At 36.0% G+C, this 20,817-nt stretch overlaps 5 protein-coding genes and 2 non-coding genes across 10 annotated transcripts; 4 read left to right on the forward strand and 3 right to left on the reverse strand.

Moving 5' to 3' along the window:
* Positions 1-41: 41 nt before the first annotated feature.
* On the reverse strand, positions 42-115 carry Trnat-agu (transfer RNA threonine (anticodon AGU)). The gene has a single exon. It is a non-coding gene; the product is annotated as a tRNA-Thr (tRNA).
* Positions 116-406: 291 nt separating this feature from the next.
* On the forward strand, positions 407-478 carry Trnap-agg (transfer RNA proline (anticodon AGG)). Its single transcript has one exon. It is a non-coding gene; the product is annotated as a tRNA-Pro (tRNA).
* Positions 479-913: 435 nt separating this feature from the next.
* On the forward strand, positions 914-6,980 carry LOC132909958 (uncharacterized peptidase C1-like protein F26E4.3). 2 transcript variants are annotated; one of them, XM_060965248.1, is made up of 8 exons: positions 914-1,496; positions 4,628-4,946; positions 5,024-5,087; positions 5,177-5,369; positions 5,483-5,778; positions 5,949-6,148; positions 6,241-6,404; positions 6,506-6,980. In XM_060965248.1, exons 2-8 carry the CDS (start codon positions 4,649-4,651, stop codon positions 6,623-6,625), a joined length of 1,335 nt encoding a protein of 444 aa, XP_060821231.1. In that variant the 5' UTR covers positions 914-1,496; positions 4,628-4,648; the 3' UTR covers positions 6,626-6,980. The 2 variants fall into 2 exon arrangements, with proteins under 2 accessions (XP_060821231.1, XP_060821230.1); XM_060965247.1 differs by lacking the exon at positions 914-1,496 and adding an exon at positions 2,487-2,819.
* LOC132909962 (uncharacterized) lies at positions 6,796-9,431 on the reverse strand. Of its 2 annotated transcripts, XM_060965255.1 has the most exons (6): positions 9,341-9,431; positions 9,013-9,215; positions 8,569-8,950; positions 8,082-8,266; positions 7,635-8,000; positions 6,796-7,325 (listed from the first exon to the last, which is right to left on the reverse strand). In XM_060965255.1, the coding sequence occupies exons 3-6, from the start codon at positions 8,903-8,905 to the stop codon at positions 7,092-7,094; spliced, it is 1,122 nt and encodes a 373-aa protein (XP_060821238.1). In that variant the 5' UTR covers positions 8,906-8,950; positions 9,013-9,215; positions 9,341-9,431; the 3' UTR covers positions 6,796-7,091. The 2 variants fall into 2 exon arrangements, with proteins under 2 accessions (XP_060821238.1, XP_060821237.1); XM_060965254.1 differs by having other exon boundaries at positions 8,569-9,215.
* Positions 9,432-9,607: 176 nt separating this feature from the next.
* On the forward strand, positions 9,608-11,280 carry LOC132909973 (large ribosomal subunit protein eL15). The gene is made up of 5 exons (XM_060965275.1): positions 9,608-9,632; positions 9,945-10,125; positions 10,421-10,557; positions 10,669-10,779; positions 10,963-11,280. The coding sequence occupies exons 2-5, from the start codon at positions 9,954-9,956 to the stop codon at positions 11,155-11,157; spliced, it is 615 nt and encodes a 204-aa protein (XP_060821258.1). The 5' UTR covers positions 9,608-9,632; positions 9,945-9,953; the 3' UTR covers positions 11,158-11,280.
* A 147-nt stretch (positions 11,281-11,427) lies between these two features.
* Positions 11,428-12,597, reverse strand: LOC132909977 (actin-related protein 2/3 complex subunit 3). Its single transcript, XM_060965280.1, has 4 exons — positions 12,334-12,597; positions 11,994-12,170; positions 11,730-11,925; positions 11,428-11,651 (listed from the first exon to the last, which is right to left on the reverse strand). The coding sequence occupies exons 1-4, from the start codon at positions 12,337-12,339 to the stop codon at positions 11,497-11,499; spliced, it is 534 nt and encodes a 177-aa protein (XP_060821263.1). The 5' UTR covers positions 12,340-12,597; the 3' UTR covers positions 11,428-11,496.
* A 335-nt stretch (positions 12,598-12,932) lies between these two features.
* On the forward strand, positions 12,933-20,702 carry LOC132909942 (SAFB-like transcription modulator). 2 transcript variants are annotated; one of them, XM_060965199.1, is made up of 15 exons: positions 12,933-13,294; positions 13,602-13,689; positions 13,766-13,914; positions 13,983-14,234; positions 14,347-14,371; positions 15,539-15,695; positions 16,892-16,932; positions 17,081-17,349; positions 17,443-17,605; positions 17,663-17,937; positions 18,060-18,562; positions 18,658-18,831; positions 18,944-19,080; positions 19,167-19,323; positions 19,420-20,702. In XM_060965199.1, the coding sequence occupies exons 1-15, from the start codon at positions 13,172-13,174 to the stop codon at positions 19,583-19,585; spliced, it is 2,679 nt and encodes an 892-aa protein (XP_060821182.1). In that variant the 5' UTR covers positions 12,933-13,171; the 3' UTR covers positions 19,586-20,702. The 2 variants fall into 2 exon arrangements, with proteins under 2 accessions (XP_060821182.1, XP_060821183.1); XM_060965200.1 differs by having other exon boundaries at positions 17,687-17,937.
* Positions 20,703-20,817: the final 115 nt, after the last annotated feature.

The raw sequence follows: 20,817 nt of genomic DNA on the forward strand, positions 1-20,817 counted from the left end.
TACAGTATATATAAAAAATATATTGTCTAAAAAACAACTAAAGGCCCCGGAGGGATTCGAACCCTCGATCTCCTGTTTACTAGACAGGCGCTTTAACCAACTAAGCCACGGCGCCTAATTGGTCCCCACATGGTCAAAAACTTTTATTTAAAGGAATGAAAATAATATGATTTAATATATTTAATGTTTTATTGTTAATTAAGTATTTGAATTCCTTAAAACATATTACGATATTCCACATCGTAATTAAAGCTCATAGACATTTTACATGTACGTAAATGGTTATATAAATAATATTATATTATCACGTTACAAAGTTAATGTTGTGTATTATATTTATATTTTTATATACATTCGTGTAATTTTATTCATAATGTTAGGGAAATTTAAGATCGAGCATGCATATGGCTCGTTGGTCTAGGGGTATGATTCTCGCTTAGGGTGCGAGAGGTCCCGGGTTCAAATCCCGGACGAGCCCTGGTTTTTTTATAAGTACACCTTTTTTTAGTACTTGTTATTCTTTACCCACATTAAAAATTGTAGTATTTCTTTTATTTTGCCCATCTTCTGTAAAAAGTTAAATATAACTTTTCCTCTAAAGATAATTAACGATAAGAAATTGATCGGTCCAAAAAAGAACATAATTTCTCATATTGGAAGCGTAGCCGAATATTTTGAACTTGACAATTATTCGTTTAAGAAACTGTTTGACTTAGACATAGTCATAACGAATTGAATTATTGAATCTAATCGAATGAAATAGAATCGCGCGGTATCTACGACGATCACATACGAGTATTGTTCACCAGGAGTTTAATCGGAGACCTTTGAATATTCAAGCAATGACGAATCTTCGGGGAAGAAGTCACAAGGAGATCTGGTAAGTAATCAAGAGGAAACCGAATCGCGATATACCATGGTACGCAGTCACGGGCTGACTAGGCATTTAGTTCGCGTTTACCTAGCGTATTCGCGGGCCAGTTAAGCTCTCGCTTTCGAGCCGCCAGCACCGACAGATCTTCTCCAATTGTTTCCAATCGCAAGTCCGCGTAACTTTGAATTTACCTTACGACTCGCGTTCATCAGATTTGCACCAATATCCAAACCTACTTCACCTTTCTTCTTTAAGTACAGCCAATTTTTTTTTATCATTCTAATCTCTCCTTAGTTTCCTTATTCTCATTCCTCTAATCGTCCCCTCTTCCTACCTTCCTTCCTTCCTTCCTTCCTTCCTTTCCTCCTTCCTTCCTTCCTTTTCCCTTTCCTTTCTTCCTTGTTTTCCTCCTACCATTCATTCCTTCATTCCTTCTTTCTTTTAAACATCTGTCGTTGGTTTTACTGTAAAACGATCAAAGATTTTTAATCGTGTATCAGGACCGTTTCTCACAGGCGTCTACTACTGCTGAGTACCACAAAGCAGATGCTTGTTGATATTGCAAAAACAAGTTCAAAAAGTTTGCTGTTTCTTCGGATCAGAAAATCTCTTCTAACCACGAGTAAGTGAAACTTTGCTACAAAACATTGTAAATTACCCAAATATCAGTGGAACGTGATTTTCTTTTTGTTGATTATCTTATCATCGATATTTCAATTGCATTTATCTCAACTCATGATCGTGGATTCAAATTGTTCGTGCTAATGAAAACTAACGTTTATATCGCGATTTCGGAAAATTATAATAACGTATTCGCCCGAGCGACTGCTTCGTGTGAAATTCCATTGTAAAATTGGGACAGTTGATCTCAAACAAAATTTGTATAGATGAAAACGCGGTAAGTCAAATGATTTTGAATCATCAGTGAAACGAAACATCTTGTATATACAATGTGCAAACATCTTGTTGCGTAACGGTCTATCGTAAACGATTCGGTGCACGTTTTTAAACAAACATACCTGTCATGAATACGAAAATTATACTGTTGTCATTCACGTTCAAGTATTATCTCATTCACGTTGCGTGCGTACCTGTACGCGTGTATATGCATGGAAATGAAGTGAGTAATTTCGAATAATTTAAAATCAATTGAATTGCTGTTTTACGGTAGAGAAGTAAACATCGATTTGCACAAAATTCTTCACATTTGCATGGATGTTCCGACAAAGTGATGATATCGTGCACGGAAACTATATCATCGATAGTTGCGATCACACAACTCTTACCCCAAATATATAATGCAAAGAAAATGATCGGAATTTGGGACAATGGGCATATACCTACGCTTTAATATGACGTTCGCGTTATTTTTAGCGTCAACAATTTGAAAGATCACGTATAAGCATTGGCACGTCTTACGATAAACAGATTAAATGAAGAAGAAGAAGAAGAAGAAGAAGAAGAAGAAGAAGAAGAAGAAGAAGAAGAAGATGATGATGAAGAAGAAGAAGAGAAAAAAGGAAAAGAAAAAATAATCGGGAGAGAAAGAGACGTTTGAGGTTGAGGGTCGGAAGAGGTAGGAGGAGGATAGGTGGAAGAAGAGGAAAGAGAATAATTTTGAAAGTGAAACTTGGTTTAATTTTAGCAACGTTAAACGGATCATGTTTAATATAAATCTTAAAGAAGCGCAATGCTTGCGAACCTAGTGCTTCGATGGGGGAAAAATGATGAGATAAAAAGAGGGGGAATCGATTCGTATTTCACGAGGTATTATTTCGAGGAGCAATTGCGCGTCCAAATCGACGGAAAGTTGATCATCCGATAAAGAAAAATTTGTCGGAGCGTGGACGATACACGCATATAAACCTGAAGAAAATATCGAATAAATGACTGGAAGAATATCAAACAATAAATTTGCCGACGCATGAGATCACATCGATGGAACGTACGTTCGTTTGTTTTATCGATAAAATAATCTTTGCACCCTGTAGCGTTGAAATTCGTGTAAAAATATACGGTGCCCATTAACCTCTTTCTTTAACCTCGATTTTCGTCAATTGAGTTATTTTTAAAATAGCCTCCGATCGCATACGAGTCACTATAATTATATACCGCTTACTTTTCTAATTCTTTCAATCTTTCCTGCTGGGAAAATTCAACGACTGTTAACAAGATTAATATGCTATGACATGTCAATTTCGCGCGATTTTTCCCGATCGTTTTTCCCGCGTTATACGATATTCGAATAATTCGAGTAATTTTTATATGTATTATCTTACTTCTCTTTTTATTAATATACGTGTATATATATTGTACATGTGTAGGTATAAAACGTTACGTTACGCACGTTTCCGATATGATATGACCAAAAGCCAAGGTTTATCGGAAACGAATGATCACACATACATTGAAGTGTTGCGTTCAACACGATGCATAATCGCTTGAAACTAAATAATGGACAGGATCATCTTCGTTTATAAGATTACCTATCATGTCAATCAATACTCAATTGAATGAATCGCGTATGCTGTATCGAGTTCAATATAATTGGAACATTTCTTTGATTCACCATAACAAATTTTTTGTTAATGCATTCATTTTGATCGTCATCGTTGTTGTCATCCATGAAAGGTTGCATACTTTTCCATTGACTGCATTCATTGAATAATAGAACGTTCAACGCGAGCGTATGGTACATTCAATAGAATGTTAGACGTACTATTATGCGTCACGCGCGTTTTTATAGTTACATATGAGATCGGTCATGACAGTATATGCTTACGTTTACATGTCGAATATTATTGAATCGAGTACGAAGACCGAAAAGCGACATCTTCTCGAGTACAAAGCTCAAATCGCGATATTCGAGTAGAATTGCCCTTAATTTTCAAATTACGTGATCCGCTTATTCTCGGTCAGATACTTATCATTCTCAGTCTGTTTCTAATGAAACTAAAAACGGGTCAAGATCGACGATGCAATGGTCGAGTCGTGCGTATCTATTCGATATACAACGTAAAGTAGAAGTTATAAGTAGAATTCGCTTCGAAGGTTCGAAAGTTTTTAACGCGAAATGTGTATTATTTTGTACTCCGAAAATTTCGAACGCTCGAACAATCGCTAATGGTGATATGTCTGTGTATATGAAAGGAAATAAGCGTAAAACATGACACGTTCCAGTCTGGTAAATTCCATTAATATTATAATGCAATAAACTGCGTTCGATAACAAGCATCTACAAACGCTTGATCGTTCGATGCGTTTTATCGTCCCCAACCCCGATGCTATTGTCATCGTTATCTAATAAATGCGAACAAATCGCGCGATTTTTCGTTCCACTGTTTCACGGTCAAGTCGCGACCCACTTCTATCCCATTCGTGAAACATGGAATACCCGCGCATGACATTTAACGATGAAGAAACAGAAAACGTTTGAAATGATTCCAAAAACATATCTGATGATTTTACGTACAGTTGGCATTGCAACCGTTAATCACTGCCAATTGCTGTCTAGTCCCATGGACCTGACCCAATAATGCAGAAGATTACGTACGAAAACGAAAACAAGAACGAGAACGAGAAATTCCTACTTGTATTTTACGTAATTTAGTACCGTTGAGATTGAAATCAATCAAAATATCGATTATTGTTTTCCGTTTAAGTAAGTGATTTCGTCAAGTATGAAGAGTCATAAGGATAGATAAGGCCAGCAAAAAAATGCCATTACAGATATGAACGTTGAATCGATTGCAGGAAACGACGAACGCGTGGAAAATGCAATCCTGGAAAGGCTCAACGTGCGGTATTTTTCTTCTGGCTGTGGTGTCGATCGTCAATGGGATACCCGATTTTTCGGACTTGCCGGCAGGTCCTTATTGCGCCAGATGGTATCCACTAGGCGATTGCTGTGCAGGTCGTCAGGACGATTGTAGTACTCCAATTCTCAGCACCGTTTGTTACTGCGATGATTTTTGCAACCGAGAGAAACAAGAAGATTGCTGTCCAGATTATTGGAGCCACTGCAAAGGAATCGAACCCAACATCACTCTACCACCGCCGCAAGAAACAAGACGTTCGTAACTAACAAAAGTCTATTCGAAGATCCTTTCCAACGAGACAAAACTATTCATAGACAATTCCTTGTTTCAGGTTGCTATTTCCAGGGGAAATATTACAATCAAGACCAAACATTTACAATCAATTGCAATATATGGTATATTTATTTTGTATATCGCAAACGCTTAACAGATTCATATACTTACTTTTGTTAAACTCATCAACGATACATGTACTATCTTTCAGCAAATGTACGGTAATGGGTAGAGACACTGAAGTATTTTGCGAACAGCATCGATGTTTGCAAAACCCAGAACTAATAGATGAGATCAACTCGCTGGATTTGAGTTGGAGGGCACGAAATTACTCCGAGTTTTGGGGTAGAACGTTAGACGAAGGTGTGAAACTGCGCTTGGGTACTTTAAATCCGTCACGATCGGTAAGAAGCGTAAATTTCTTCGATGTTTACTTCAGTAATTTCGATTCGTTTCGATTCGAATCCGATCAATTCAAGCAAATTCGATCAACCGTTGCGTCCATCGGACATCCAAGGTTTACAGAATGAATTCCGTGCGACGGATTTACGATCCGGAGTCCCTACCACGAGAGTTCGACGCCAGGATTCGTTGGCCTCGAGAGATCTCGGACATAGACGATCAAGGTTGGTGCGGCGCATCCTGGGCGATTTCTGCCACACGCGTCGCTTCAGACAGATTTGCCTTAATGAGTAAGGGAGCCGATAGCGTCCTCCTCAGCGCACAGCATTTACTCTCGTGTAACAACAGAGGACAGCAAGCTTGCAGCGGCGGCTATTTAGACAGAGCCTGGCTATACATGCGAAAATTCGGGTAATTCTTGGTTAAATCATCGTTGCGCTATGTTTTTTATGCACCAATCTTTTTGCAATTTTACCTACAGATACTAAGTTCAATTCGCTCTCGATTCAGCTGGTGATGATACTATAACTACTCGGCTACCTGATTTTTATCTTTCTTTTTTCTGCGATTTCACTTTTTAGCCTAGTCGACGAAGACTGTTATCCATGGGAAGGCACGAACGTACAATGCAAGTTACGAAAGAGAACAGACTTGAAGACTGCTGGTTGTCGTCCTCCGGTAAATCCACTTCGAACAGAATTATATAAAGTTGGGCCGGCTTATCGGTTAGGCAACGAAACTGATATTATGTACGAAATTTTAACATCTGGACCGGTGCAAGGTAAGTGATTTCTTGTCAACCCGACATTTTTTCTTTATTCGCAAACACTTTACAAAAAGGTCGGTGAGATCTAACAACGACAATACTTTTAGCTACCATGAAAGTTTATCAAGACTTTTTCTCTTATGAATCCGGAATATATAAACACACAGCAACCACCGAACACTATGCATTTGGCTATCATTCGGTTAGGATTATCGGATGGGGGGAAGATACGTCCGCGCATCGTCATCACAACTTGCCAATCAAATATTGGGTAAGACTCACCTAATTCTTCTACCTATTTTTCTACCCTTACATTGAAACGATTCGCAATTACGTACTGATAAATAATACGTAACGAATTTTTTGTTCCAGTTGGTCGTTAACTCTTGGGGTCAGCAATGGGGCGAGAGCGGTTTGTTTCGAATTCAAAGAGGAACTAATGAGTGTGATATCGAATCGTTCGTAGTAGCAGTATGGGCGAAAACTATCTAAGGAAAGGTGCAAGAATCAAGAAATGCTGCATTTATCTATCGGATCGTATATTGCGTTGCGTTGCGCTTTCTTCTATCAATATACGAAATCGATTCGTGTTTGATTCATCGTTATTTCCTTTGCATCATTACATATATATATATATATATATTTTTCTCATTCACAACAAATTCCATTTAACATATTTTATTAACGTATCAATTAATGTTTGCACACAGTTTAAGAAACAAATGAAACGATTGCCAAATACTTTCTGACCATATATGTAGGCAACACCATGTATGAATTAATTCATCTGTATGTTAGGGAATAAAATATCAGATGCTCTGAATATATTAATATATTTTTGCATAAAGTAGTTTTCTAACTGACCCTTATTGAAACATGTCACTGACGCTTGTTCGTATCTGGCACTCGTTATCACTTCTATAGTGATTACCGGCTATTTTACCTGCGTGGCTGTTTTTCAAACTACCACGCTACGTCGAGCACTTCTACAATGCGGTCTGTATACTTCCAACTTATCTTTTGGTGTATTCATCGCAGAATAATCGATCGGAAATGGTACATTATTGCCCCGAATTAAGCAGGAATCTGTCATACCGAGAAAATGTTCTCCTGGTCCGAACGGACCGCGACCGAATAAAAAGTTGGCGAATACTAGTTGGTACTGTGGCCAACCGAGACGATGGTCTCCGTTCTAAAGAAAATGCAAAAATTAATTGTTTTAATATTTCCCTTGCCTGCCATCTCACTATTTTATTCCCGTCCCTCCAATCATCAAACCCTTTCCCACTCTCTTTCATGCACTCTTGATCTTTTCTTCTTATTATGCATCTCCCATAATTTCCTTTTATCCTCCTATATTTTCACGCATGCTAATCTTAACAATAATATCAACCGTAAAAAATATCTATCATATATGTAGTATAGTGTAGTATTCCTTTATAGTATAGTGTAGTGTAGTACAGTATAGTATAATATAGTACAGTATAGTATAGCTTATTACCGACGTCACAGAATTATATGCCATATCCAGACATTTGGAGATCCTGTCAGAGTCTAGGCCAACGACTGATCCGTAAAACGAGCCAAGCTCTTTCTTTGAAATTACTCCATTCACTGAGCTATTGATAGCAAGAAAAAATATTCGTGGCAAAATTTTTAACCAAAATGGAATATCATTGTAAGATGCGCCTCCAGCTGGTGCGACAACGCGCGCCCACCAACATAACCATTCCTCCAGGCTGATCATTCCTCGGTCACCTTCCTTTTTTTTTTCTTGAAAGATTAAGTCCGCTAGTCCTTGTTCGGCCTCTATTAATCGTAAATATTCGGGCCCGTTCCATGACCAATCTGCGAATCTTCTCAGCCGCTTTCAAAAATATTGAACTATTAACATAAATTTTTCGATAATATAACAATATTAGACGAACACCTTTATTTGTAGATATACCTCTGAAAGCATTCGAAAATCTTTTCGGTTAATGAAACCATCTCTATCGTGGTCCAACAGATAAGTGAAAAAATGTGAAAACTTGTCGCGTTGAATGGGCGCTAAATCCTTTAACTTTCCTCCCTTCCTGGCTTCTTCTATAGCGATCAGATTTTCGTCGCTCGGATATCGACTCACCCATGTTGCTGTTTTACCAAAAATACAAAGGAGAAACAAAGAAGAAAACAAAAGAAAAAGAAAAAATTTTGGTTAATGTAAGATGATATTCTGATAATAATAGGGTAAACTATAAACGCATATATTAACGCATACTTTGCGTATGGATACTTGTAATATACCTACATATGTATATAATAAAAATAATATCTGTGTTTCTCTATGTTTTTACCGCCTCTATTTTATCCATTCAAATCTGGTCTACAGTATTTTAAGTTCTGTTGTTATATCTAACATTCAAGCTTCGTGAACAAAAATGACAAAATCTTACTCCAAACGTGTACGCTCCAACTAGGATGTTCCAATTGTTTATTCGAAACAGGATCATTAACGATTTCATCGACATTAGTCGAAACAGTTCGCCATCTCTTCAACAAATCTTTCGTTCTATCGCGTGTACGATCACAAGCTTGTCGCCAGTTCGCGATAAATTTGCGCGGCACTTTCAATGCATTATTCTCTTCCAGACCAAGTTCTTGGCTACCAGCGGAACTTCTGCTTCTTTTGTCGGTCGTTTCGGTTTCCGTTGCCGTTTCGTTTCCTTCTACGACCTCTTGCATCGATGGATAATAAATCGGATCCTTTATACTGTCTGAGCGACTCTCCATCGCGGACTACGTCTCCTTAACTACCACTTATTCGTGCTACCTCTCCTGAAATAATCAATTCCTCGACAAGAGGTCACCAGGTCGCTCGATAATGGAACTGTCTGTACCGTCTAATATTTTCATAACTGGTTTTGTATTTTCATCGTATCATCGAGCATCCTCCTACATTTCCCACTGTAACTTTTGATTTATCTTGACAATTGATTGCGGGTCGAAAATCAAATCTCTCGCGATTCTTTTAAACGTCCAACTATAAACAAATCAATCTGTGATGCTTTTGACAAAAGTGTCATTTTAACAGAAAGGAAACCTTAAAGAAGAAAGAAACAGAAATATTTGTTAAAAATTATCATTTTCGGAATTTAATTAGTTTATTCATTTGTTATATTCATCTTACTGAACTTATCTACATATTTAAATGCGCATTAAAATCACCTTAAACTTCCTAACTTCAATTTGAATATTTCGAATGAATTTGTGCATCAATTATTAAGTTTTTTCTACACTGTACGATTATAATCCGATAACTATTCTGGTGGTTTCTTTTACCTTTTTCTTGCATTATCGGTGGATGAAACACAAAAATTTGTTGTTTTTTCCTCCCCATAGATGTCTCCGTGATACTTGTAACATCGAGTATACTATCTTCAGTACTTAGTATACAATGGCTTAATACGTCGACGTCGGAAAGGTTATATTTTCCTTCCTTCTATTTCATTTGTCGAGGGTGAGTGCTACATGATTGAAATCGTGCTATATCTCAAGAATCCAATCGTATTTCTGTATCCCTCGTGAAAGAGATTTATTGTCAAGTGTGCTCGTACAAAATATTCTTATGATTTTATTCGTTATTTTCACGAGAATGCTATATTTATTGTGTCAATGAAGTTAACCTTTTCATTTGTTGTATCTCATACCTCGTTTCCTTTATTTCTTTAGATATCGTGATTTTAATTATTGTTGATGCTTCTTTAGATTAAGTTCAATCGTACGCTTATTTAGTTATGATTATATTTATATCTGTATTGCTTTTTCTTAGGGTTTCGCGATGGGTGCATATAAATATATGCAGGAGTTGTATCGCAAGAAGCAGAGCGATGTGCTCCGATTCTTGCTTCGTGTCAGATGTTGGCAATATCGTCAATTAACTAAAATGCATCGTGCTCCCAGACCATCTAGACCCGATAAAGCACGTCGCTTGGGTTACAAAGCTAAAGAAGGTACAAATCATAATTTCTCAATAGGAAATATAAAATGACAAACTTCACTTCACCAAATTTAAACATTTTCAAATCAAGCTAGTTACATTACATTAATCTACTTTAATTTTATAATTTTAAAAATATCTGCAACATTAAATGTTTAAAAAGTACAGATGATGAGATATACATGCACCACTCTTACAATTACATGGTGATTTGTATATACTGACATTGTTTTCTTTCTAATTTAAACTATGTAAAATTTATGTATATGTAATATAATACACATGAGAATTTTACTATCAATATGCAGGTTTTGTCATATTTAGAATTCGTGTACGAAGAGGTGGCCGTAAACGTCCTGTTCCCAAAGGTGCAACATATGGAAAGCCGAAAAGTCATGGCGTTAATCAGTTGAAGCCTACTAGAAAGTTACAGTCTGTTGCTGAGGTAAGTTCATAAATGGGAGAATCACTTTACATATAGAGACCAATTCTTGCTTTTTTCTTTCTACTTTTTGATTAATAGACAAATAATATTTTGTAATTTAATTATCTTCAGGAACGTGTTGGTCGTCGTTGTGGTGGTCTACGAGTTTTAAACAGTTATTGGGTAGCTCAGGATTCTTCATATAAATATTATGAAGTTATCCTGATTGATCCAGCACATAAGGTAATTTTCATAATATTTGAACAATTTATACACATAATTTAATAGAATATGATGATATTATTATATATTACTGAAGTATTGTGATTTTTCATCTTCCTTGGATGTCTGAGTGAATAAATACAGTAAAAGAGATTTACAATACAGTTGCAAGAGATGTATTATTAATATTCGATTATATTTCAGGCAATTCGTAATGATCCAAAAGTTAACTGGGTATGTAATGCAGTACATAAGCATCGTGAACTTCGTGGAAAGACATCAGCGGGCAGAAGTTCGCGAGGTTTAGGTAAAGGACATCGTTATTCACAAACTATCGGTGGTTCGCGTCGTGCAGCGTGGTTAAGAAGAAACTCTTTGTCACTTCGCCGAAAACGATAAATTTATTAAGTATTTCGAATAATGATCTTCACGTGTATACGATACATCATTTCATTGATATATTAGAAATATTTGTATCAATATTATGGTATATCTTGTACGAAATAAATGTTTCTTTCCTAATGGGTTATTTTATATACCTTTTCATACTTTTTCATTTCATTATATACTTTTTTTTTATTACATTTTTATTATACTTTTTTCTTACATTCGATTTAGTTGTGCAAGTCTCAAATTTTTTTTATTTTGATAGAATATTAAAACTCATAATTCTGTGCAATACATTTCTATATTTATCCATTATACATATAATCTAAAAATAGCGTTAAAAAATATATTTTATTGTCCAGGGCCAGACAGTGACTTATCCATGAACTTTTTCTTTGCAAAACATAGCCACCATTTACTTGGTTTACCATCTTCACCATATACCTTTTCTACAAGTCTAACACCTGTTTCTTGTCTTATTTGTTGTAAATATTGCCTCATAGTATCTGTGGAAAAAGAAACAATTTTTTTATCTAATACCTACATCGTTTTTGGTAAAAAAATTAATGCAATATGCATATTACCTGCTTCTACAGGATTACTTGGTTTTGCATATACAGAATTCAAAGGAAAACCAGGATCACCAGGGATGTCAAATTTTGATATAGCAAGAGAATACATTTCATTTGTTGCTTGAGCTTGAGTTGCACACTTCTGTAATCTCTTCAAGCACTCCGTTATATATAACGTAATGTAAATTAAAACTCTATCAGCTTCACTCTAAAATGACACAATTCTTAATGCTTTTCAAATATAGATTTAACTCCTAATAAAGATAAAATTAATACCTTAATTTCATATGTCCTAAAGAACACATTTGCCTTAAAGAAATACAATGCTTCGTCAATTATATCTAGATCCTTATTGTTAAAGGGAGGTGCAGGGCCCCTAAAATGCGTTCTAATTGGCAAAAGTGCCATATTACCGACATTTCCATTATTTTCAATGAAGCTTGAATGATATGCCTATAATAAAAAACAACTGACATGTCCGTATAGTACTATAATAAATTTGATAAGCATAAAACGTATGTACATAAGAAAATCTAAGGTAAAAGTAGGTGTTAATAAAAATGATGTACCAATGATACACGTAATGTTTAATATTACATTAAAACATGTTACTTACAGGCATACTGACAAATCAATGTAAAAGATGTACCGTTTAAATCTATGACTTTTCACATATATAACGTCAAACGAGCGTATTCACCTTACATGTAACATGCAAATCAATACATCATATACACATTTTTGATTAAAGATAGCAAAGTTAACAAAATACGTGAGTAATACTGAGTATATACAGCCAGCTTCAAGAGCATAGAAATTCTAACAACGCCTAACAAGTTCTAGATCTTTTGATGTATAAAGTATAAAGTAATTGAATTTTTATCATTTCAATTTTGTTTTATACATAAATACAAACATAATCACGTATAATTTGGTCCTTAACGATATTTCTCATTTTCAATATTGTACCTCGTATAAGAATTCTTTGATTGGTAGACTAACCACGTTCTTACTATTCACTTTATTCTATTCGTTTATAAGTATCTACCATGCATACATATGTAGATTTAGAAAATATTATACTTTTTGTCATATTCAATACATAATTTTTAATTCGAATCATGAAATTTTGTATAGTAAAATTTATTCTAGTAATAATCCAATGAAATGCATTTTTGATTTTTTAGATTGGTCATTCTATTCATTTTATGCGAGAATTACTTCCGGTCATTTCCGTTAAATGGCGACGACGATGGATAATTCGTATCGCAGTGTGTGGTCGTAACATCTTCTTCGTGATTTTGAGGAACCAATTAATTGTTCTTTTTGTCTATCATAATTTTATTCCTCCAGTTAGTTCATGTACGATAATTCGTTTATAAACTTATACGTGCAAGAACGATAAAATCGAAAGCATAAGCGTGCCTTTTGTCGGATCCTTTTGTATAAGAATAATGGCCGAAGTTGAAGGAAAAAAGCTCACTGAACTGCGAGTTATAGATCTAAAAACAGAACTTGAACGACGCGGGCTAGACAAAACTGGCAATAAAGCTGCACTTCTCGAGCGTCTTTCCAAAGTAATTTTTCTTACTTCTCATACTGCTTATTAAGATTTCGTTAATAGCATTACTCGTTATTTTATCGCCATTTTAACCCTCTTGATATCATCGATAGTTTATTTTAGTAGTAATCTACGTATATGATTACAGAGGATTAATTTCGTTAAACAACCACTATGATATTACCTTTATAAAATACAAATTTTATTTTCTAATTACAGTTAGCTAATAAAATTAGAGTTCTTAGTCCGGAAATCTTACATTTTTTAAACTGTTGTTGTTATTTATAATTAAGGTAATGTCATTATTATGTTGATATATAAAGGCCATAACAGACGAAGGTCAAGATCCCGATGAATACTTGATTGTACCTTGTGGTGGATTATGCAAAGTTAGCCCAAGGAAGAACAGTGGTATGTTATTTTGTCTTCTGAGAGACAAATTTAATGTTATTTATCCAAACTATCTATATTTCCTTTTTGATTTTAGTAACAGGTACAACAAATCAAGATGAATCTGTTGATACATTAGAAAACCAGAAGGAAGAAAGTATGGAGATATTGGATACTAACGAAGCAAAACTCAAAGTAGAAACAAAGTCTGTTATAGAAGAGGATACAACAGTATCCAAGACAGAAGTAAGCGTAGTCAATATGTTTTTTATATGTATTTTATGAATTATAAAATAAATGGACAAGTATTCTAGGAACAACAAAATGAAGTCCAAAATAATGTTACTAAGGAAATGGAACACAAGCAGGAACTTAAAAATCAATTGAATAAAAGTTCAATTGAAAATACACAGACTACTGATAAAAAAGTAGAATCTGATGTAGCTACTGTAGTACATCAAACCACATCTAATTCAGTTTCGACCGTTGAGGCTAATGGTATCGACAATGAAGATTCCATCAATCTAACTATCGGGGAAGATGAAGAAAATCTCCTTGCGGAGGAGGTAACGAATTTAATTAAATTGTGACTCTAAAATTTATAGAAGGGAGAGGTAGGAATGGGACAAAAGAAAAAATAAACAAAAGTAATCGTGTATTTTATCTTGTATGTTTCAGACAGAATCTCACGAGAGGCATAAGGGTAAGTTTTATCATGTATTGGACTTCACGTATATATGTACATATATGTATATACATATATACATACATATACACATATCTATTTATATGTATATGTATGTATGAATAGTCTAAGATTTCAAGGAATAAATATAGCGCTACTATTGTCGGTGGTCACGAGTAAATTATTTAAATATGTGGCATCAAGACTAAGGGACATGTTTATCTACGTGTAAACCCCCACCTATTCAGAATTACGAGCGCGCTGAATTTATCAACAAAGTTACTCTTCATGCTTCATTTTACATCCGATCTTCGAGCTTCATATGTGCAATCAAGCACACGTGCAGGAATGGATGCACACCCATTTGTCATGTGGACATGACAACAGTAATATACCAGCAATGTATCATGGCACGATGATCGACAAGGTTTCAACTGAAATGAAACGTACATTCGCCGACGTTCTTGCGCGCAGTTTAATACCAACAAAGTTAATGTTGATATTATGTTCCACAAGTTTATCCCATAAGTGCTAGTCTATAAGTTAGTTAACGTTAGAGTTTGATATAAAGTTACATTTAATTCTACCTAACCACATAGAGCATCGTTGGATCGTTTGGTCTCCGAATTGTGTGGATACAAGAAGACTCAAGAGTATCTCAAGTCAAAACTCTTCCCAGTATGTGGTTGATGATGCATCGTTATTTATCACATCGGAAAAATCAATGCCTTAAAACTATTGACTTAAAATTATCGCATGTTATTTTAACGTGCAGATATGTTGCTCTTGCAAAAATCATAGTTATCGACATAACCTTCTACGTGCCTTTTCCATCGACTTTCCTTTCTTCTTTCCCACATTACCTTTAGATTTCCTGAAATTTTTCTTTTAATTTAGGCTTTGGTTCAGAGTCCGTTTCGTGTAAAGGTACAAAGGTAACTTTAAGTTATTAGAAAATCGAAAGAAAACAAAGATAAAGTAGGGTCGCTATGGATTATACCATTGAAGAGCGAATTTGTGATATTGCAATCATGCGATCTTCATCATAATTTGCTCCGCAATCTGTTAGTGGTTCGGGAAAATTCCATGCAGGAAATACAGGCCACTAAGCAGCAGGAGTGTTAGGGAGGGAGAAGAAATCTGGCTTCGCAGAAAGTGACTATGCTACCTTGATTGTCTCTGCAGATGGAGGAGAGAAGAAGAAAGTGGAAGAAAGCAAGAAGGGAGAGTCTAAAGGGAGCAGTAGAGCAGAAGCCGGTGCCAACAACAAGGAAGGGACAACATCGGGTGGAAACGTCGGGACGAAGAGCAAGCAGGACGGTGGTGGAGACGGAAGCAAGAGGTTGGTCTCTCATTGCTAAACGGTTCACAGTGGTACGACAACGAAATGTCACACAACTCTATGCTAGCGATGCTCTTCCGCCGCATAAAATACCATCAGGATAATATACTGTCGAACGATGGATTTCCAAGCTGAATTATTCGTCACAATCGCACGCAAGATTACTTTATTCCCTTTTTTTCAATCGCATACGAAGTTCCTTTCCAATCTCGTATGTTTAGGCTATAATTCTTAACTCTGGAAAGTATGTTAAGAAATCGAGAAATTGGCTAGCAAACTTAACCAAATCAAGTCCTATATAAACCGCTCCTAATCATAAACGAATATTTTTCGATGGTGTGTTACACGATCTACAATTACCAATGAAAGCGATTTCATATGCTACCTCTTCCCTCTCTGGTGAAGATATTCGTTTATTAAATAAACAGCAGTTTCGTCGAGCATGGTAGCAAGATATATTAGCATCTCGAGATAAATCATACAATCGACTGATCCCGCTTAAGCCTTAACGCGACATCAAGCAATCATATCATTCACCGAAGACACTACTACTATATATTGCGTGCGTGTCGATACTTGTTGCAAGTTGCAAAGAAGTGCCAAGCCTACTCGGAAGAACTACGAAGGAGATGACCCATTTTTGGAAAGCTTGTGTAAAAGGGATACACAATAATACAAATATATTTACCGCACGGACATACTTTCGTTACTCACGAATGATGAAAACTGGATTCAACTGCAATGAAAACATAGTAATTTCTTTAAACTGGTAACAAATTGTATCACAACGATACATACAAGAGAACGTCAAAACGAATATCTAATTATTCCTACTGTTACTGTTATTGTTCTTTCCATTATTGTTGTTGTTGCTGCCGCTGCTGTTGTTATTGTTATCTTTGTCATTGTTAACAATGATGATGGTGCTAATGATGATGCTGGTGATAATAATAACGATGATAATAATAATAATCATGATAACGATGACGATGACGACGATGGTCATAATAATAGCGATATCATTATAAAAATAAAAGTTGCTAGCCAAATTTATATGCTTAACATAGTTACAGAGGTACCTAATTAAGCCTCGATAAAAACAAACAAAATCATTATTTCTAATATGTTATCTTTCATATGTAATAAGGATTGTTCAAATGATTACCAGTCATAATGAAAATAATAATTGTTTTCAGCGTGGAGTCTAGCAACAAGAGTCAAAAAAGGGATGATAAAGGTAACTATGAAATGATTTCTTAAATTTTGTTTACAGGACTGTAATTGAATTTTCAACTTAAAATTAACGGGATATTATCATAGCTCATATGATTGCACATGGCACATTTCTTTACTTTTTATTTGTAATTATTTTATTCGTTGTGCAGACAAGAAGACTTCACAAGTCAGCCCTGTTAATGCAAGCAGTAGAAACTTGTGGGTATCTGGATTGTCTTCGAGTACCCGTGCGACAGATTTGAAACAAATATTCTCAAAATATGGAAAAGTGATTGGTGCAAAAGTGGTTACGAATGCAAGAACCCCAGGAGCAAGATGCTATGGATATGTAACCATGTCCACCAGTGAGGATGCTGCAAAATGTATACAACATTTACATAGAACTGAACTTCATGGGCGTGTAATATCCGTAGAAAAGGTAGATGAAACGAGAAAAAAAGAAAAGAAAGGCTTCTTAAGCCATCGTCCTCTTAAATCTTGTGGCATACATTCCCTCACTTTGTGTTTAAAGGCCAAAGGCGATACTCAGCAGAGTCACATGCGTAAACGGGATACCACGAATGGAAAATCCGAGAAGAAGGAAGAAAAGGAAAAAATAAAGGATAATCATGAGATCAGTGATCGGAAGGATAAGGAAACGAAGAAAGAAACCGAGGATAAAGGATCAGAAGCAAGTAAGTAATTTTGTAACAAATAATTTACGTAAAATAATATTACGTGTGTTGTAAAAGGAACGTTTAAATGTACTGCAACAGCGAAAAAATCAGACGAGAAAAACAACGAGAGTATCGAAAATAAAAAGATGGACGTACAAGAGAAGAAAGATGAAGTTTCAAAGGATGCCGATTCTCGGTCAACCAAGTCCACTAGCAAGAAACCGGAGAGCGAAAGAGGAAGACGCGACGAGAAGAGAATTCGATCTTGGGATCATCATCGATCTCATAGTCGATCCCGCAGCCGCGAACGGCGTAGACGTGATGACGTGCTGACGTTTGCAAAGATTAGGGTAAAAGCCAATATTACCGATGATAAGCGAGGGAGATATTTTTCTACCATTTAGAGATTTAGCTATCGAAAGATCAATTACGAAGCAAGGAAGAGAGTAATACTTGCCACGTGTATTTTCAGGAGGAGCGAGAAAGACAAAGACTACGGGAAAGAGAGAGGATGCTCCGTGAAGAAGAACGAAGGAGAAGAGAGGATATGGAGCGGCAACGTGAAGTAGAACGTAGGCAAAGAGAAGAAGCTGCACGATTGGAAAGAGAACGGGAGAAATTGCGAAGAGAAAGAGAAAGAATCGAGCAGGAGAAAGCCGAATTGCTTCGACTTGAACGGGAACGTCAGAAACTAGAGCGGGAAAAGCTAGAGCGAGAAAGATTGGAACTCAAAAGGCAACAGATGCGTCTAGAAGAGAGCAGGCGCGCTCCGCCCCCGCCGTCCATCAAGAGATGTTCCAGCGATAGAAGGGATCCTAGAGACATGTACGTCGAGCCAGATAGAAAGCGAATGACCACTGAACATAGTCGAAAACACATTCCGGAACGTGTGAGTGATCGTCGTGGTGAAATTTTGGATCGTGTCTCAGATAGACGGTTAGACGCATCGCCACCTACCCGCTACGAATCTAGTAGGTAAGACATGCGTGTCATTCCTGACATATGTCTCTGCCTTAACGCAAGAGAATGGAAGCAGAGAAAATATGAAAAAATCGTAACACAAATTACAGATCCGCACAAGATTTAGGGTTAAAGAAGGAATTTAAACGCAGCAGCGAGTTTACTTCACGCAGTAGTCGTCCCGATAGCTTTTCAGATGTATCTCGAGGAAGGGAAGTGATCGTTCGTCGAGAAACTCTTGGCACGACTACAACGTCTATCGATCCTCGACAAGTTAAGGAAAGGTAAAATAGAGAGAGAGAGAGAGAGAGAGAGAGAGAGAGAAGAGAGAATTATTTGATGTTTTGGTACAATACGCAGTTTGATTTTCCAAACTATAGAAACGTTTTTGTATAGATACGAACGTGCAAGTACAACCACTTATAATCGTGACCGAGATGTGAGACGTTCTGAAACAGATACCCATAGGAGCTCTAGGGATAGTCATACACGATATAGTGAAAGCTTCAAACCTACGAGTTCCAGCACACCACGTTAGTATATCAAAATGATTTAAACGATTTTGAAAAATTGTTAAATTGAAGGTTAACACCATACCAATACTTGTACGCACGCACAGGTGATAGTCGTTACGTTGAAAGCAATCGTACAACTAGTAGCTGGCACTCTGGACCTCCGTCTACAAAATCATTTAATTCCGTACCAAGTAGTGGGACCCGAGATCCACGAAATGAACCATCCAGTTGGAGTTCTAGGTCCTCCGATAATGTAAACAGGTACATAACAAACCAAATCTCCTTTCTTTTTCTTTCTTGATAAATTTCCATACGATTTCTAAGCAAGGAGCCTAGCAATAATCGAATTGATTTTAGATGGAGTAATTCAAGTAGCATGGGAAACACATTACGACATCCAGTACCACCAACGTATCAAAGTGGCCCTATTCAATCTATGGGATTGACAGCACCTGGGACAGCGCCCTCGTATGATCGTTTTGATCCATATAAATCGTCTATGCCGAGCATGAGGAAATATTGATCTTGTATCGGTGATCTGTACCATTATAATTAATAATTGGTGAATTTTTGAATCCACGTGTTTCTGATGCTGGACACACGCGTGCGCTCACACTTTCACATATGCACACACACACTAAATTATTATTTATATGATTGTTAAATCAAACTTCATTATATTTCAGTAATTAATCATATACGTAAATTTTAGTTTCAAGCAGTTACGTGCATTTGACTGTGATTCGTAGAGCAGATGCAAATAACTCCTCTCGTGGATAAGTGATGTGTACATACATGTGTTAAAAATCATTTTCGATGCTCGCAGTCGCGTCGCTACCCTTCAATTAAATTTTTAATGAACTTAATGTCTCACTCCCGATACTCGTCTAATCTATCATTAATAACGAGTTTTAAATTCTTCGATTCACTCTATATCCATGCAAAATTTGACATCATTTCCTTAAATAACTTCTGAATTTGTGACTTAGGAGTGGAAAAAGGAAATTGTACTTCTACTATTACTGTTTCTACTGCTATTGCTATTAGTACTAGTGCTACTGCTACTGCTACTATAATTACTGTTATTACTACTATGCTCTCATTGCTGTAAGCATATACTTGAGTGGTATTCATTGCGATAAATGTAAACATACAATATAACTTATACGCTATAATATTCGGCGTATGTGTAATGCCGAAGTTTAATAGATTTTTGTACATTTGTTAATAGCCACGATTTAGAGATATAGAAAGAGACACGATCGAAGTGGGACAAACTATTTTTCGTTTGTCTAAAACGTAATTACATTTATAAGATATATTATATCGATTGTTATTTGCAACTTCTTTCAAACAGTGACGCGCATTCATTTACATCATTGGAGATATATATTCTTCTAGAATAATAAGACATACCATATAGCGATATAAACAATTACATTGTGTACCTTCAATTAATTCCTTGTAGAAATACGTACATATTCTAGTAAGAATGTGACTGAACAATTTGTATATTGAATTCCACAAGACAACAGTGTATCTTATGACATTGAAATTTAGGTTCTTACGTGAAGCACACATACCATGTTTCAGTATAGCGCCAATTATCACGATATAAATAAATTTATGGTATATTAGAACTATTTGTTTTTAAATAACACAAATAATCACGCGAGACAATCTCTTTTTGATCGGCGGATTGCATTCAAAACACGAAACTTTCGAACTGTTAGTGATGAAATGGATAGTTTATCG

The sequence above is a fragment of the Bombus pascuorum genome, chromosome 8, assembly GCF_905332965.1.
Source record: "Bombus pascuorum chromosome 8, iyBomPasc1.1, whole genome shotgun sequence".
NCBI lineage: Eukaryota > Metazoa > Arthropoda > Insecta > Hymenoptera > Apidae > Bombus > Bombus pascuorum.

Excerpts from the sequence above, each read along its gene's own strand:
- LOC132909977 (XM_060965280.1), bottom strand. Across the intron at positions 11,926-11,993 it reads TTAGGACATATGAAATTAAG|AGTGAAGCTGATAGAGTTTT; the intron begins GTATTAATTTTA and ends GTGTCATTTTAG. Across the intron at positions 11,652-11,729 it reads AAGTAATCCTGTAGAAGCAG|ATACTATGAGGCAATATTTA; the intron begins GTAATATGCATA and ends CTTTTTCCACAG.
- LOC132909958 (XM_060965247.1), top strand. The coding sequence starts at position 2,799 with ATGAGATCACATCGATGGAAC. Across the intron at positions 2,820-4,627 it reads TGAGATCACATCGATGGAAC|GAAACGACGAACGCGTGGAA; the intron begins GTACGTTCGTTT and ends AATCGATTGCAG. Across the intron at positions 5,370-5,482 it reads CTTTAAATCCGTCACGATCG|GTTTACAGAATGAATTCCGT; the intron begins GTAAGAAGCGTA and ends CGGACATCCAAG.
- LOC132909962 (XM_060965255.1), bottom strand. The coding sequence starts at position 8,905 with ATGGAGAGTCGCTCAGACAGTATAAAGGATCCGATTTATTATCCATCG. Across the intron at positions 8,267-8,568 it reads TTGGAGCGTACACGTTTGGA|CAACATGGGTGAGTCGATAT; the intron begins GTAAGATTTTGT and ends TTGGTAAAACAG. Across the intron at positions 7,326-7,634 it reads CATATAATTCTGTGACGTCG|AACGGAGACCATCGTCTCGG; the intron begins GTAATAAGCTAT and ends CATTTTCTTTAG.
- LOC132909942 (XM_060965199.1), top strand. The coding sequence starts at position 13,172 with ATGGCCGAAGTTGAAGGAAAAAAGCTCACTGAACTGCGAGTTATAGAT. Across the intron at positions 14,235-14,346 it reads AAAATCTCCTTGCGGAGGAG|ACAGAATCTCACGAGAGGCA; the intron begins GTAACGAATTTA and ends TGTATGTTTCAG. Across the intron at positions 19,324-19,419 it reads TCCTCCGATAATGTAAACAG|ATGGAGTAATTCAAGTAGCA; the intron begins GTACATAACAAA and ends AATTGATTTTAG.
- LOC132909973 (XM_060965275.1), top strand. The coding sequence starts at position 9,954 with ATGGGTGCATATAAATATATGCAGGAGTTGTATCGCAAGAAGCAGAGC. Across the intron at positions 10,126-10,420 it reads GGGTTACAAAGCTAAAGAAG|GTTTTGTCATATTTAGAATT; the intron begins GTACAAATCATA and ends ATCAATATGCAG. Across the intron at positions 10,558-10,668 it reads AGTTACAGTCTGTTGCTGAG|GAACGTGTTGGTCGTCGTTG; the intron begins GTAAGTTCATAA and ends AATTATCTTCAG.